Here is a 16,957-nt window from a genome sequence, read left to right as displayed (position 1 = left end):
GTATATTATCACCAATTCCTGAACTATCATGCGAAAATAGCTCACAGGTCGCTGGAGAAAACTATATGAAAATGGCAGACGCAAGTACATCACTCATATACGAAAATAATAAAAAATTTGCATCAGAAAAAAAGGCCTCTATAATTGGTAACTTCGCAACTTGTAAAGTAACAGAATTATCATCCACTGGTACAGAAAAAGGTTTGACGTTTGCTCATAATGACTTTAAAATGAAAAATGAGGAAATGAAGAGAGACGTTACGAAAATTATGAACTCTTTGATGATTGAAGCAGAAGCATATAAAAATAACATCCAACCAGATTCATCAAAAAACTCACCACCTTCGACTAACGAGAAAACGCCACCAATTATTATCAAATTATGCTCACCTAGTACGGCTAATTTAGGCGATAGTGGAATTGAAACTTCCACAGACATGACAGAACTACGTGAAAATAATTTCAAAAGTTTACCTGCAACCAATTTAGAGGATATTTCAATCAACGGGAATGAGAATTCAATCCAAGACGAAAAAATGTCGATTTCGCCAGACAATCGGAATATGAATTCGAAAAATCAGTGCTCACCCATGGAAGTATCAGATACTACACCGAGTTGTTCATATGATACAATGACAAATATTTCTTGTAGTTTCCCTGATTTCAGTTCCCTTAAGAAACTAGATAATGTTAACAAGACAGTTGCAAATGCTGTATTGAAATCCATGCTAGAACTCGGTAATAATAAAGTGAGCATTCCGCAAGTTCTTAAGTTCATAACTCAGCATAAAATCATGCGAATTCATTCGAAGTTGGAACAAGATGTGAGACAGTTTTTTAAAGTTGTTTGTGAAACCGGCATGTTAAAAAAGACGAAAGACCACAGGTACACACTTTTTGGCTACAAAAACAGTACACATGGAAAGAAAAATGTAATACGTCCGACTGAAGTCAAATCTTTAAGCAAAAAGATTAAAAAAGAGCCAAGATTTAAGACTAAAGCTTTACGAAATTCTACGGCACAGCAGTTCGCATCAAGAAGCCACACTAAGTCCGTTGCAATCACACCAAAAGGAGCCATTTGTCGCCAATTGCGAAACCGTATTGTTCTATTCAAACACTAGAGATACAAATTTGAAGAAGTATTTTAAATGTAAAATTTTTTGTAGTTTATAGAAACCTTTCAAATTTTCTTCAAGATGAAAGAAATCAATTTTAAAACTCAAAGAGATCAAGTTTTCATTATGCCATATTGCAAATTTTAAGACAATTTATAATTTAATCTTTTAAAGATATTAAACAATCATTAAGCTTCAAAGTATTTCGATAATTTGATTTTTGTACTTGTAATACTGTAAAATAGTTTAAAATTAAGAATATTTTTTCAGTACTTTTCGGTTAGCCAAGCGCTTGAAAATTCAACTTTTTACTTATTTTTTACGTTTAAAAAATAAAAAGTTAGAGAAGGTCTTTCGCTCAGCTAACCGAAAATTACCATCTTTTATATAACAGTTATATGAACAGTTATATGAATTATCACTGAGAAATAAGAATCACTACAAATATCAATAAATGGTAAAAAAATCTACTGCAACAATCTCAAGGCATATGTTGATATACAAAGATCAGTATTTTTTCGGTAAGTCTTGCGTAAATTCCGCCTTTTACTTTTTGGGGACGTTTTAGGAATACTTCCACAATTTCTGTATATTGATGAGCGTTTTCACGCTTTGTTTCGTTTTGACTGAAATCCCAGTTATATGCTATTTTGGAAAATGTCGCTAACTCGGCGCGCTGACGCTAGTCACCAAGAATTAAAGTAAGCAAAAATAAAGGGGGAAAATATACTTGAGGGTGCCCCTTGGCGACTTATGTTTGGCGCCATACTAGTTTGCCCGGAACTCCGCATTAACCCACAAACAGGACATTTATATCTGTTACTAATTAAACCTTCATTCATACACCAGTCAATCACTGCTTTTTTCCCATTGTTATTCAAATCGTACAGAAACTTAAGATTTATCTTATTGACAGAATTCATTTTTAGTACCAGAAGCAAACATAACCTTACCAGCAGGTATCCAAAGTAGAACTAACGGATCTCTGAAATTACATTTAAGAATTCATTTAAAAACAACGCTAAATTCTAAACTAATCAGAATCACGATTCAAATCTAAATCAATCAGAATCACGATTGGTTTTCAACATCACCCAGCTTGGCGATCAATCGCGATCACAACTTGGCGGGGGTAAGTATAGTCTACCCAAATAAAGATACCTGGAAATGGCAAATACATAAGCATACCAAGAAACAAAATCATGTAAATCGAACTACATCGCCAATGTCACCAAATCCACCATGTAACGTAAATTAGGTCCCATTTAATTTTGATTACTTAATGTTGGATCAGTCTTAAAAAGTTCACAAAAGTAAATAAATAAGTAAAACAGTTGATGGAATTTGTGCTTGGCTGATCGAAAAGTACTCTTTTCTATTAATGTGACATAAGTCCAACAAGTTTGAAAATTTTCTACAATAAGTTAAAGAAAACTTACTGAAAAGTTAATATTAAATTAATAACTACAGTTCTGCCTTTAGTGAACTGAAACTCACGATAGTATGTTAACTATGTAAAATACATAGTTGAGAGAAATTCTTCCGTCTTTACTAAATACCTCAGTATTTTGTTTAGAATTGTATGACTTTGAAACCATAATTTATATATATATATATATATATATATATATATATATATATATATATATATATATATATATATATATATATATATATATATATATATATATATATATATATATATATATCTTTATATATATATTTCGACTGTTCGTGTGTATGTCACTGAACTCCTCCTAAACGGCTGGACTGATTTAAATGGAATTTTCTGATTGGTTAAAAGTTAGCCATTGTTTTAAATTTTGCTGTATACGAATCAGTTTTCAAATATCTTGAAGATAACAACAGTGATATTTTCTATCTTATAACTCCATTCTTTTAGAAAAGTAAATTACATATACTTTAATATTTAATCATAATTCGGTTCTTTATTTCAGGTGAGCACAAGCACGTAAAATCAACGAGAATAAGTTTCGTAATTATTGGTCGTATCACGGATTTAGTATTGTGAAAACTGTTTAATAAAAATCAAGGCAAAAGCAAATTTTATTCATCTTGCACGCTTTTAATAATTATTTATATTTAGTATGCAATTTTAGCTCAATTCAGTATGCAATTTTTCATTGCTGACAGTTGTCATTTGAAAACTATTAGATTGTTTATTATTACAAAGTTTGCGAATTCACATTCATTTTAATTATTTCATTTAAAAAATAGGAGTAGACTATATTTGACGGTGCCCCTTGACTCTCACCAAGTTGTGATAGCGGTTGATCTCCAAGCTGGCCGATGTTGAATCCCAATCGTGATTCTGATTCGTTTAAATTTCAGCGTTATTTTTAAATGTTCAACGGTATATGTAATTTCAGAAGTCCGTTAGTTCTATGTTGGATACCGGCTGATTAGGTTACTTTTGCTTCTGATCAATAGGATCGAAGGTAGGTGGGCAGTCATAAAAAAAGGACTTCAGAAAAAAATGTCACCGCCATTCCGATACCACAGACGCCATTTTCAATTCGTATTTCGCCGAATTTATGTGGCGATGGAGGAACACAGATTCTATTCATGATAAATTTAGACAGTATCTAACTGCTATTAGAGAATTCTGTGCACCTAAAACTGAGGAAATTCAAGCTTAATGAATAAGTGAGATGTTTTTTTTTCCTTTTCTTTCTGTGCTTACTCCATTAATTTTTATTTCGATTCAAAATGCATTTTATTGGGTTTATTAATTTTGCTTACATTGGGTTCATTGCAATTTTATAAAGTTTTGGCCGATGTCTTGCTGAAATTTTCCAATGTATTATTAAAATATCATTATGTTTCGGCAGCCATTCCTGTTACCGCGGTGTTCCACGCAAACAGGAATGGTGATAAACATAAGTTACCAATTTCGTCAAGGGGCACCCGCAAGTATATTTTTACCAAAAATAGATTTTTGTGTTAAATTTTATCATTATTATATTTCTTATTTAATTTATTTCATTTTTATTGCTTTTTTATTATTTAAAATAAATACGTGAATTTTCGAATTAGCAAATTTGCGACCACTGTCAACTTCTACATTTCTTTTTGTTTGAAAGAGAATATTTGCAAAAATATGCCGCCTAAACGAATCGCTCTTAGTCGATCAACATCTCAAGCACGCAAGAAGAGAACTAAAGGTCTGGTTTCTTAGGACAAGCGCCTTATCTGGGCGTCGGCGTGACGTCAACGTCCCGCAGACGCCAACAAAATACTGGTTTGTTAGCTCAAGGCCTGGTTTCTTAGAACTAGCGCCTTATCTGGGCGTCAGCGGAAAGTTGATGTAGAGATGACGCCAAAAAAATACTTTTTTGTTAGCTCAGCGTGAGCAGTTGGTCCAACGCAGACATTATCTCTCATTGCGCATGCGTTAATAACGTAAACAAATATTTATTTTGAATTTGTATTGATTTTGTTATTGTCGACCAGTGTTTTAGAGAGCAAATAATGACTTTGTCCAAGAAAAAACACATTATAGCTGAGCTAAATGAAGAGTGCTATGTTTAATGAAGAAGCTATGTTTAATGTCAAAATCAAAATCTTGGCTGATTTCAATGTGCTGTTGGATGTTGTCCGCCATTGCTTCTGTGGTTAACGTCACGTTGTAATCCAACTGCAGTTGAGTTGGACGGCAATTGTAGTTCAAGATGAGCGTTCGATGACGTATACTATCAAACTCACAAATGGACCAATCAGAGGTTAACGCTGATTTCCAGCTGACGGCGTCCTGTCCTAAGAAACCAGGCCTTAACCGTGTTTCAGAAAAATCGGAACAACGGGAAGAAAGACTTGAAACTAATCGAGAACACAATGCTTTAGCCCGTTCCTTAGAAACGTCTGAGAAACAGGAAAGAAGACTGTTAACAAATCAACTACGCACTACTCAAGCCTGTTCCTTGGAAACATCAGAGCAACGGGAAAGAAGACTGTTAACAAATCAACTACGCACTTATCAAGCCCGTTCGTCGGAAACATCAGAGCAACGGGATGCAAGAATAAAAATCAATCAAGAACGCACTTCGCTATTCAGACGCTGCCAATACTCTGATTTGAATCTGAGTGCATTTCACTATGATCCGACAACCAACTATAGTCTTTCACCATCGGAAAAATGGTCAATTATGTATGTTTTGTAGTGCTCTCAAATTTAAGAATGAAACAGCTGGAATTTGCTGTTCTGGAGGCAAAGTGTAACTACCAGATTTAACGTCGCCAGCCGAGCCATTATCAACGTTGTTATCGGGTCAAGCAAATCAATAGAAACTTTTCTTGGCGAATATAGGTCAGTACATTCGTGTTTCCAAATGACTTCATTCGGTGCTGCTACAAGTATCGGTGCGCATATGGACAGCTAGAGTTATTTATTACATTCACAAACAATCCTGCTTGAGCTAAAATTAAAGAGCTTTAGTAACTTAGGCAAACATCATCGGATCTTCATGATACATTATCACACGTGAGTTAAAACAAATATTAAGCTCTAAACTTGGTTTTATTGCGAAAAGTCATGTTTTTAGAGAGACACGGTGTTTGATGCATTTTATTGAACGGCAGAAAAAGAGAATTGCCACATGATTTGGCTTATTGAAAAACTCACACCAGGACAAATTGGTCAGCTCATATCAGCAGAAATATTCATGACGCCATTGATCCAGAATTATTTCAGATCATCATCCAAAATATGTTTCATGGTCGGTGTGCATCACCATACATGTCTGTTTGAAAATGCACTAACGATATCCTGGAGAATTAACTGTTGAGACTATCACTGGTTTTTTCACCATTAAATAAAATTCTCTATTCAAATCATAATCACAAATCCACAAATCTCATTTACACACTTAAATACAAAATTTAAATTCAAACTGAAAGCGTTGCAACGCACGCAGGGTACAGCTAGTATATATATATATATATATATATATATATATATATATATATATATATATATATATATATATATATATATATATATATATATATATATATATATATATATATATATATATATATATATATATATATATATATATATATATATATATATATATATATATATATATATATATATATATATATATATATATATATATATATATATATATATATATATATATATATATATATATATATATATAATATATATATAATATTCAAATTGTAGGTTATGCTAATTATTTTAAAGATAATAATTTTTTTTAAAAAAAAAATCGATCATTTTAGTGGTATTATGGAGTCAAATTATATTATTATCACCCAGTTTCCCATGTTAAACCAATTGAGAATAAAGTCATATGTTAATATTTTTTAATACTTTTCGTTTCATTTTATTCATTTACCTGTATTTTATGGAGCAATGATACAAAACTGTTATTTTAAAAATACAATTTTTTTTAAAACTTCTAAAACATTGTGATATATTTGTTTTGAAAAAAATTCAAAACCTTAAAAATTTAATCTCAGTAACTGCTTTCCTCAAGATGTATTTAAATGGACCGAAGAAATTAAGAAATATTAAAAAATACCTATTAGTGATTTAATTAATAGGGAAAGCATGTCTAACTTTTCAAAGTTAAACATGATAGAGACCAGGGAAAATATAATTTGATTCCAGCAATCTCAAAAAAAAAAAAATTAAAGAACATTTTATAGAAATTAAGGATCTTAATTTCAAGTTATATTTATTATATATTATTATACATGATAATATAATTAAGTATTAAAATTTGAAATTTTTTCCATCAATAAGTATACTCTATCTATTAATTTAATGAAAACATTTTCAAAATGAATAATTCGAATGTTTCTTAAATATTTGTTTCGTATTGATCAAGTATATTTGAGTAAGCCATGAAAAGTCATTCCAATTTCTTCAATACATGCTTTTAAATAAAATTTTAAACAGCACCTGTACTAAAAATTATTCTAATTCAAACGAAAAATGTATGCATTATTTGATTTCAATCTCTAAATTTTTTTTTAATCCATGCGAGAGAGCTCTCCAACAAGAGTGATTTTTAGAACATGATCTACTAATCCCGGTCACCAAGGCGCTAAAAATTTGTAACCAAATCCTAAAATTAACGTAAAATGTATATTTTTTCATACATTAATACATTCGGTCAAAGCGATAGTTTATCTTCAAAAATTGAAAGACATTTTCGAATATTTTGCTGGTATTTAATATGATTTTAGCATGTAAATATACACCTACCAAGCAAGACTTTTAACAGCCATTATATTAATGCCACGTAATTTAAACCTCAGTCAAACGAAGTGGATAGCGCCTGTGCTGGTATCCCTCTCTTTAAACTTTTGCACCACAACCAATGAGAAAACTTTCACCCACAGCATATTTAGTATGCACCATGCTGTATTAGTCGGCAGTCAGGATCTCACTCGTGATCACCTACTCTTCACCGTGTCTTTACGCCAATGGATCTATAATCTATGTCTATGCGTTAAAATTGTTTACCATACTTTGACATCTTTATACATTTGTAAATTGTGTTCAAACTAAATCTCCAAATTTTCTCAAATATCAATATTTGCATATTGATAGCGATAAATCTGAATAAGTTATTGAACAACACAAAAGTTTTTTTTTATAATTTTTTTTTCCTGAGAAATAATCTGTATTTTAGGAGCTTTTGAAAGCGGAATTTTCAAAAAACTGGAAAAATACACAACACGCCCATAAATTTTCTTAAAAATAAAACAAAAAGCCAATGTTTACGCTAAATGCTTCACTCGTATATCATTCGTGTTGCATAATTTTCTTCAAGTTGGCTTTACTCCTTATTTTCAAGGTCGTAGTTTTTCCTAGTTCACTGTTTACTTACTTGTAAATATTTAAATCCGAAAGTTTAATTCAATAATATCAGGTTTCAATGTTTTTTGTCCTTTCTTTTAATTTCTACCTTTGAGAAAATCTCATAGTCATAAATACAATTTTTTCATGATCGTTTCGCGCTTTCTCGTTGAACAGATAAATCAAATGAAAAGATTTTTAATTTTTTTAGAAGATCTAGATAGTTCTGTTGGTATCAGAATAGCAAAATTTATAATAGTATTTAGCTGTAAATTATTAATTTATCTCTTATAAATTATTTATTTACCAGTTTTATTTATTCATTATTCCTTTTAAACATTATTTTCTGTCAATATAACTTGTTATTCAAAATTAAAAGTGTGGAACTAAAAGTATTTTTCATTTATTATAAAATATTCTCATAATATTACTTACTTACGCAACATTTTGTGAAATTTATGCACTTTTTTATAATTTTCAAGAGGTAAATAAATTACAGTTACTTTTAAAATCAGTTTAGTCAACGTATTCTATGAAAACAACGGTTGGAATATAACCATTTATTATTCGAAACTAATATTAAGAACTAGCATTTTGCCCTCTTCCTGAGAAAACTCTTTGACAAAATATATTTAACGAGTTTTTATAGTAACCGAAAATTTAGTAAGAATTTTAATGAAAATTTTAGAATGAAGTTCAAATGGTAACCGAGAAATTCATCTGATTTAATTTTTTACCAGCAGAGTCGGAAACTAATGTTTAAAACCGATTCTGCTTTAATAAAATTAGAAAATAAATTAAATCCCCTAATGGAATTGTTTTTCAATTATCTCAATGCCCCTCTTAATGTTATCTCAATGTCTCCCGAAAATGGTGAGCCTTGACGTTTTTTTATTTATATCTGGGAGAAAATAATTTTTTCTCCTTTTCAATTTACTTAAAACGTAGTATTTAAATGTTTTGTTTTCTTTCGTGATATTAAGGAAGGAAAAAGGTTGAGCTCGTGTAATAATTTATCACTTAGTTTCTCTACATTTCTTCCGGTTTTGACAATTATTTTTCCTTTAATACAGGATTCCCTTTTTAACAATTAATAATAATTGATAATAATTAATAATAATTTACGAAAAAATTGTTGCAATGGAGACTTGAACATTAGTAGGAAAAAGAAAAACTTTTGTTTCACACTCGAAACCCTAAAGTAGAATATTTTTGGCTAATAATTATTAAATATTTGGAAGACAATTTAAATAGCTGATTTGTTTATATTTAGTAAAACGAGTACGTATTTTTATGTCTTATTCAAAACCTATGCGTGTATTTTTGTACTGTGCTCAATGCAATATGAATTCTAATAATATCTTGCTTAAATATTCTAAAATGTGCCAAATTTGTTTACTTTAAATTCTCTCTTATCCAGGGTTTTTTAAAACGATCACCTTAAAGTTTTGAAATTCTTGTCAAAAATATGACATATGCTGTTACATATTATTATTTTATTTATGGTTACATATGATTATTTAGGGTGGAAAAAAACACACTATAATCGAAACTAAAAGGATCACTATTGTGAAAGACCAGACCAAGCCAAAAGGCACTAAAATCTGTTTATTTTTAGGCGAAGTAGTGAGAAGTTTGTTAGAAACAATTAAAACTAGTTTTGATGTTTTTAATCTCGACTTCCTCACTAGTGATTCAACGGATTCCGATATTGTTTTTGTTGATTCCTCGCTTATATACTAATATTACGATCCCTACTATGCATATTTAATAACTTCATTTTTGGTCTAATTATTATTAAGGGGGTTAATTTCAGAGCACCCTGTATATTTTTCAGTTTATTGTATACAATTTAACTTTCACACTATTTTTTATGTTTGTAAATAGATTTTAATAATATTGAGTCTATTTAATGTAATATGGACATAAATGAAATAGTCTCAGAATGTTATAATTTAGCCCTAAAGCAAATGATTAAAGGAACAAATCATAAAAACAAATAATCTTGTCTGGAGTAAAGTTTATGTTTCTAAACTATTCCCGTTCAACAGTTTTAAACAGGAAAGGCCGATATTTAACGGACCTTGCTGCAGATGTGAAAATTTCCCAAAGAATGAGATCTTTCAGGAAAGGGTGTTTGTTTTTTGAGCCTTAATGTAAGAGCGTTTACAGAATATCAAAATACGTTGTTTTGAGAGAGGAGAGTTTTACGATGCCCTAAGTTCGGCGAGTTTTTGAAACATTGAAAACATATAAACAAATGACCCTCAAAACAATATTTCTGTATGTTTTTCTTTTTTTGTTTAAGAATATTATGCAGTATTATTATTTTCATTCATGTTGGTTGTTATTATCTACTCGTATAATTATTTTTTTTAATTAAATCCTTTTATGTTGGGTATCTTTGAGAGAAAGATCTTGAGAAGTATTTTTTTAAGGAATTTAAGAAAAAAAATGGGCTTAGAAAAAGAAATTTAAAGCCTTATTACTCATATAATAAGCCTGGCATTATTAACTTCATTAAACGACAAGGAATAAAATGGGCAGGCCACGTTATCAGAATGGATGAAGACACAAAAAGAGTTTTTAATGCCAGACCAGTTGGCACACGAAAAAAAGGGCAGGCCGAATTGGAGATGGATAGATGGCCTAGAGAAAGACTTTTTGGTCTTAAAAACAAAAGACTGGAAAACGCTAGCAAGATAAAGGTTGACCTGGAAAAAAACTTCTTGATAATGCCAAAGCCCACCCTGTCGAGCCATGCCATTGATTATGACGAGGATTATTTTCCTTATCCTGTTATCTTAGAATAGTTATTTTCTGCTCAATTTTCGTATCTGTAAAAGAAAAATCGAGTGATGGAATATGGAATTTTCCAAAATAATTTCAAGTTTTTATGCTTGAAACGTTATCCTATTGCGGTACTTGTATAAAATCCAGCCGACCATTTTCTCCAAAACCAAAAAATAGCGCCAAACAACATGATTGTTCGTCAGCAATGAAAAACTGTATACCTAATACATTGTTATTACTTTGATATATCATTATTTTTATTTATCTTATTATTTATTCTCTATATGCATCTTTATTACATATTATACTTTTATTTATTTTTTTTATATCTTATCTTTTAATCGAATGTTCTAAAACAATAATTTCATTAATTTCAATAACAAATAAAATTTTTATTTTATATCCCATTAAATATCCACTGTTGACAATATGAAACGATTTGATTCAATACCGGCGGAATTTGCAGCAAGTTTCCTAGTTGATGGGCTTACGATGTTAACAAATACTGATATTTTGATGCAATGCGAAATGTCAATATTTTCTTAAACATGGCGACAATGATAACAAGAATGTATTCTCAGAAAATAGAGTGAAAAACATAAAAATTTGACATTTAAGCTTTTAGACTCACACAGTTTCACTGGCAAACACAGGGGTGCTTTTTTCACACGTTTTGAATTAGTTTACGAAAAATGATAAAATTGAATAGCTTTGGATTAAATAAACTTAACGTTTATTCGCCTGTGTATTATTCATTGTCGTAGCAATTTAAGCACAAATGCTATCAGAATTTAAAAAAACTAAATAAAACAAACCAAGTGCTGTTTTTTTAGTGGATAGAATAAACAATATTAAAAACAAAGACAGTTTCAACGGAAAGTCACCTACTGAGAATTTTCATCACGCTTTGCTTTCTAGGAAAAACTCTGAATTGATGAATCTTTAAGAATCGCTTCAGCATTCTTTCCAACTGCGCACAGAGAGAACACATTTTTCGGGGCAAAATATTAGAGTAGACATAAGCTTAATTTTTAATATTATTTTTACGACCGATTGTCAAAGGGATACGATTATTAAAGCTTATTAAAGATCTTTTTAAGCTTATAAATGCTAATTTAAATTGAAACTATGAAAACTGAGCATGAATCCTCCTTAAAGTACACTTAATTTGTTTTTAAATTGGTTTATTTTAAAATTCTATAAAAGAGCAAAAAAAATTGCATATTTCTGCACTTTTATTTGAAATTATATTTTTCAGTGCAGTTGCAAAAACCATCTTGAATAGGCACGTTCCAATCAAAGCAGAATAGATGTTAAAAAAAAAAGGATTAAAATATGTCTATAGTATAACCCATTAATTGCAGTCAAAATTTGTAATGATATCCCACTTATAAGCTTGAAATTCGGGCCAATAAACGATACCGCACAAATATTTTGAGTTCCTCTCTGTTGTCCCTTCCCATGTCACTACTATAAGCTTCGAAGCAATTATCTATCACACAATGAATAAAAACATATAGAGTAATTACCATTAGTATAGCCGTTGTTTGTGAATTTCTTAGTCATTATTATAGTGCTTCCTTTATTTCTTGTTTGTTTAAATTTGCAAGTAAATTTCATAATTCGAAATCTGTAAAGTTTTTGCTTAACACTACAATTGAAAATTTTTAAAAAAAGTAAAAAATGTTTTTAATAACTCAAAGTTTATATAATCTAGTATACGCAAGTAGCTTTTTCCAGTTTTATGACATGGAAATATCTTATTTGGGTCTTATAGAATTTGTTTCATGATCAAAGTATGAAAATATGAAGAAACAAGTTATAAAAATATTTTATACTATTTTAAAAAATGCGAAAATTTAAAATGTATCATTTTGTTAGGTCATAATTAGTTTTGTTTAATAATTATTGAAATAATTTAATTTTTTTATTGTACTAAATAAATTTTTTAATTATTGTTATAGTTTATTTTTGTAAAAGAACAAAGTGAACGAAAATTCATAATTCTTTTCGACTCAAGGAATTTATACATGTACATGGTCTATTACTTTTTAAACCGAATTAATATTCGTATTATATCAAGGAATAAATTGCAATCCATTGATATAAATATTAAATTCATTGCGATAGAATTCATTTGATAATTTACATTCACTGATTAGTATTTTTATAACTCTTGTGACAATAGGTGACATTTACATAATTCATTGAGTTTTTTTATATAACCCATATTTATTTTTTTTAGATTTCCATTTTGTCAAATTTTTAATTTAATTCTCCAGATTATTCCCGACCGCAAAGTACAAGGTCCGGCTATTAATTTCCAGGACTGACGTAACTGTAGGAGAAAGAAAAGCCGGAAGATGGTGCTAATGATCGAATATTGAAGAGTGTTTTCCTGCTCATGTGCAGTGCAATCGGCGCCATTCTGAAGTGAGTGGTTCTGGTGGAAAGGCGTATTAAAACGGAGCTCTTAAATTCCTGTTGTCGAAGTGAAATGGAGCAGAGAATTAACATTAAATTTTGCTTCAAATTGTGCAAGACAGCTGCAGAAACCTACAAATTGTTAAAACAAGTTTACGGCAAGGAAGCATTATATCGCTCAAGAACTTTTAAATGGTTTAAAAAGCTTTCGAACGCGAAAGCGTGGAAAATGACCCGCTCACAATTCGTACGCAAGCCGGAAGCAATTGAAAATGGTAGCGTCCACACATTGCGTTTGCTGTGAGGCGATTCTCAGCTCAGCGTGGTGTCGTTGAGTCGCAGCATCCACCATACCCGCCAGACCTAGCACACACTTTTTCCTGTTTCTTAACCAGAAAAATTAACTGAAAGGAACAAGATTTCAGGAAGTCGAAGCCTTCACGAAAACTGTAACGTCACTAATAAGGAGCATTCCAAAAGAGGACTTTAAAACTTCTTTCTGAAATTTGTATAGCCGAGCACAGACGTGCATTACGGCTGATGGGGATTACTTCGAATAATATTAAATGGCTATGTGTTTAACTTTTTTTTCTTCTGAGTTATTCCATGAGTCCTGGAAATTAATAGCCAGACCTTGTATATCTAATCTATGCAAACAGATTTGATGTTTTCGATTCTATTTTAATCCAAACGTTTATCCCTTGCTCCATGCTTTTAATGAGCGTTCGGTTAAAATGACGTCAACGATTTCAAAGTTTTGTTGTTCTTGCATCATCACCGTCTTGCTTCCAAGAATTCTTAAACCTTCCCTCTAAATGAAGCAAAATAATTTGACTAATTCTTAGGAATGTCTGAAGATTAAATAACTTCATTACAGCACTCACACTTTCTTTACATTTTCATATTTTGTAGTATAAGGTTTGTAATTATGGGTCACTAGATGTGATATGAAAATCTCATTTATGAGACACTTGACGTGATCTTAGAAACTGATTTATAGCCCATCATACGTGATAGGGTAAATTTTTCATGGAACGTGAAAGAAGAAATTCATTTATTGGGCACCAGACGTGATATAAAATATTCACTTATAAAGTCATCATTGAAAATGCCTTACACTAGAATCAAGGCGTTTATTTTAAATTATACATACCATCTTGCAGTGAAGAATTATCTGCGCTTTAGGACGGACAAATAACTTAAATATTTTAAAAATTATTAAGTGTTTTTAAAAATCACCAATTTGGTGACATCTTTTAACTTTGATGAAAATCATCATAATCACTGCCTTATTCTCAGTTCTTGCAAATTTTTATGAGCCCTGATAATGCAACATTAGAGTTAAGTTTCTAAATATTAAAAAATTCAGACCACCAATCTCTTAATTATCTCACTAACCCCCCAAACTGTGACTTTTTTTCCATAATGTCGTTTTGCACCATTTCCAGAATAAGCGCAGACAACGCTGGCTTTAGATAGGCTAATAACAGTCGTGAGTAACAGTAGCAAACTCACAGCTGTTATGAAAATGGAATATTATTCGCAAAAAAAAAAACGTCATTACATATGACGACAGAACGACAGAGCCTTCGAAAAACAGTCTTTAAGAAATTGTCACTTAATATAATGACTTCGAAAAAATAAATATAATGATTTCAGAACGTAAAAAAAGACAAAGGAGAGAAAATTCACAAAAAAAGAGAGAGAGAATTATGATCACATTATTGTGATCACTGATTACCCACAGACTAAAAATTTTTTTTCTTTACTGAATAGACTTTTATAAACCTCACAATATTTCAAATCATGGGTTGCATCAATTGATGTTTGTTCTCTAGTATGATGAACTGGATTAGTTTTCAATTACAAACTGTGGCGTAACTACCACTATAAATATTAAATATCAATTCTCTAGTATATATGACAGGTTATCTTGATTCCATCTTGAGGTACCTTTAGATAGATGAAGGTTGACGTAGTCGATAATTAAATCCCTTCAAAACTATATACATTTTTAAACACATCACAAAATTCTTTTCTTCCTCTAGTATTCATATTTTCATTAATATGATCCCCAAAACAATATTTATTAATAAGTTAATCATAAAAAAACATAGAAATACTTTAAATTAATATTATATAAAATTATTAAATATGTGCTCTGGGGTAAAGAAAAACCTCAGTCTAAAAAACATTCAACTTTAAGCTGTTCCGAAATTCTCGTTTGCTGTTTTCCTTCTAAATTTGATCTTCTTATGCTGCTTTTTTATTCATGCTTATATTAGCCTAATTTTTTTATGACCTATAGCTCGTTGCTTATGATTATGGTGCTACAGTTGATTTAGTCGATGAAGTTCATCTAGTCAAAAAGTGTGCAGACATGTAAAACCTAGAAGACCCATTTTCCGAATGGGTAAAAATTATCTGTAAGAAAAAATTCTGCCCAATTGGCTAGTAATACTTCCAGGTACATTTTGTACTAGACAAAAGCTTATAAATTAAAAATCAAACTCCGATTATTGGGCAACATGCTAGTATGATTCTTCAATGTTTTTAAAAGAAAATTCCATGTACAACTGAAACTACTTCAATGTTAGGCTGTTTAATTTTAAAGCAAATCGGATAAAAATTGATGACGTTATCATGTATTTCGTTTTCAGAAATCTCAAAAAAGTCTTATAATATCAGCTAAATGGGCAATTTTATGTCACATAATTTATTTTATTGGGATGAATGATGACTATGAGGATGAAAAAATAAATTTAAAAAATTACTTACTAAGCTATCCTAAAATGTGCACATTTTTGATTGACGCGAAAATCCCGAAAGTGGATCAATAGTAAAATAAATGCTAACAATAGTTGATTCTTTGTAACAGAGTTCAAAACATATTCTGAAGATAACAACTGTTTACTGACTTTAAATATTCTTGGCAAAATACTACAAATTTGACCACTCTCATTTCAGAAAATATTAAATTAAATAAAAACACAAGATCATGCTACTATCTATTTCGCAATATGCTAGCACCGAAAAGTGAATCCTAGCTCTTAGAAATTTTGAGTTTTTGTAGACCCCTGGGAATAATAGATTTTCTGAAAAGAATTTTATTTTATTGTAATTTCAAAAAATAAAATTATAAAGTCATAAACTTTATAAAGTAAAAAGCGCTTACGCTACTTGCCTAAAAAAATTATCCTACCTTCTGCGAATTTCAAAGTTTTGTAAGCCACTGCAAAATTTTAATTTTATCTTACTATACTTTATAAATATGTAACTTCATAAAGTAAGAAAACGTAAAAGAAGTAATTTCATAAAGTAAACAGCTGTTAAGCTACTTTTCCTTTCATAATATACTGGCACCTAAAAAAAACTTTGTCTAGACTCTTGCGAAATTATTATCTTTGTAAATCCCTGGGAGTATCTTTATTAATTCTCCTTCAAAGCTATTTCAAAAAGTAAGAACCATAAAGTAAGTAATTTCATAAAGTAAAAAGCGATCATGCTACTTTGCTTTATAAAACATGCGCGTACACAAATAATTGGTTTTTGGTATTGTAAATTTTGAATTGCTGTAGACCTCTGGGAGTAATTAGTTTTTAAATTTTTCTCACGAAAGTCTCTTCATGCTGAATACAAAAAAGGTATTTGATACTTACACCGTAGGACGACATGGCACCAAAAGGCGGAAGTCAAGAAAGCATGCGGAGGCACAATACATACACACAACACAGATCTAACCGCGAACAGATCTCAAGGAATACTG

The 16,957-nt window shown here is 30.3% G+C and overlaps 1 protein-coding gene across 1 annotated transcript in view; it reads right to left on the bottom strand.

The window, feature by feature from the left end:
* Positions 1 to 16,957, bottom strand: part of LOC107455789 (FH1/FH2 domain-containing protein 3) — a 148,733-nt gene extending 131,776 nt beyond the window's left edge. The window contains exon 1 of the mRNA XM_043052061.3: positions 16,851 to 16,957. Coding sequence (XP_042907995.2) covers positions 16,851 to 16,865 — 15 coding nt within the window. The 5' untranslated portion in view covers positions 16,866 to 16,957. The remainder of the gene's footprint in view (positions 1 to 16,850) is intronic.

This window comes from Parasteatoda tepidariorum, chromosome 3 (genome assembly GCF_982258835.1).
Source record: "Parasteatoda tepidariorum strain Cologne lab strain chromosome 3, Ptep-v5.0, whole genome shotgun sequence".
Lineage (NCBI taxonomy): Eukaryota > Metazoa > Arthropoda > Arachnida > Araneae > Theridiidae > Parasteatoda > Parasteatoda tepidariorum.
Note: the sequence above shows the minus strand (reverse complement) of the source record. Positions and strands in the feature narration are given on the sequence as shown.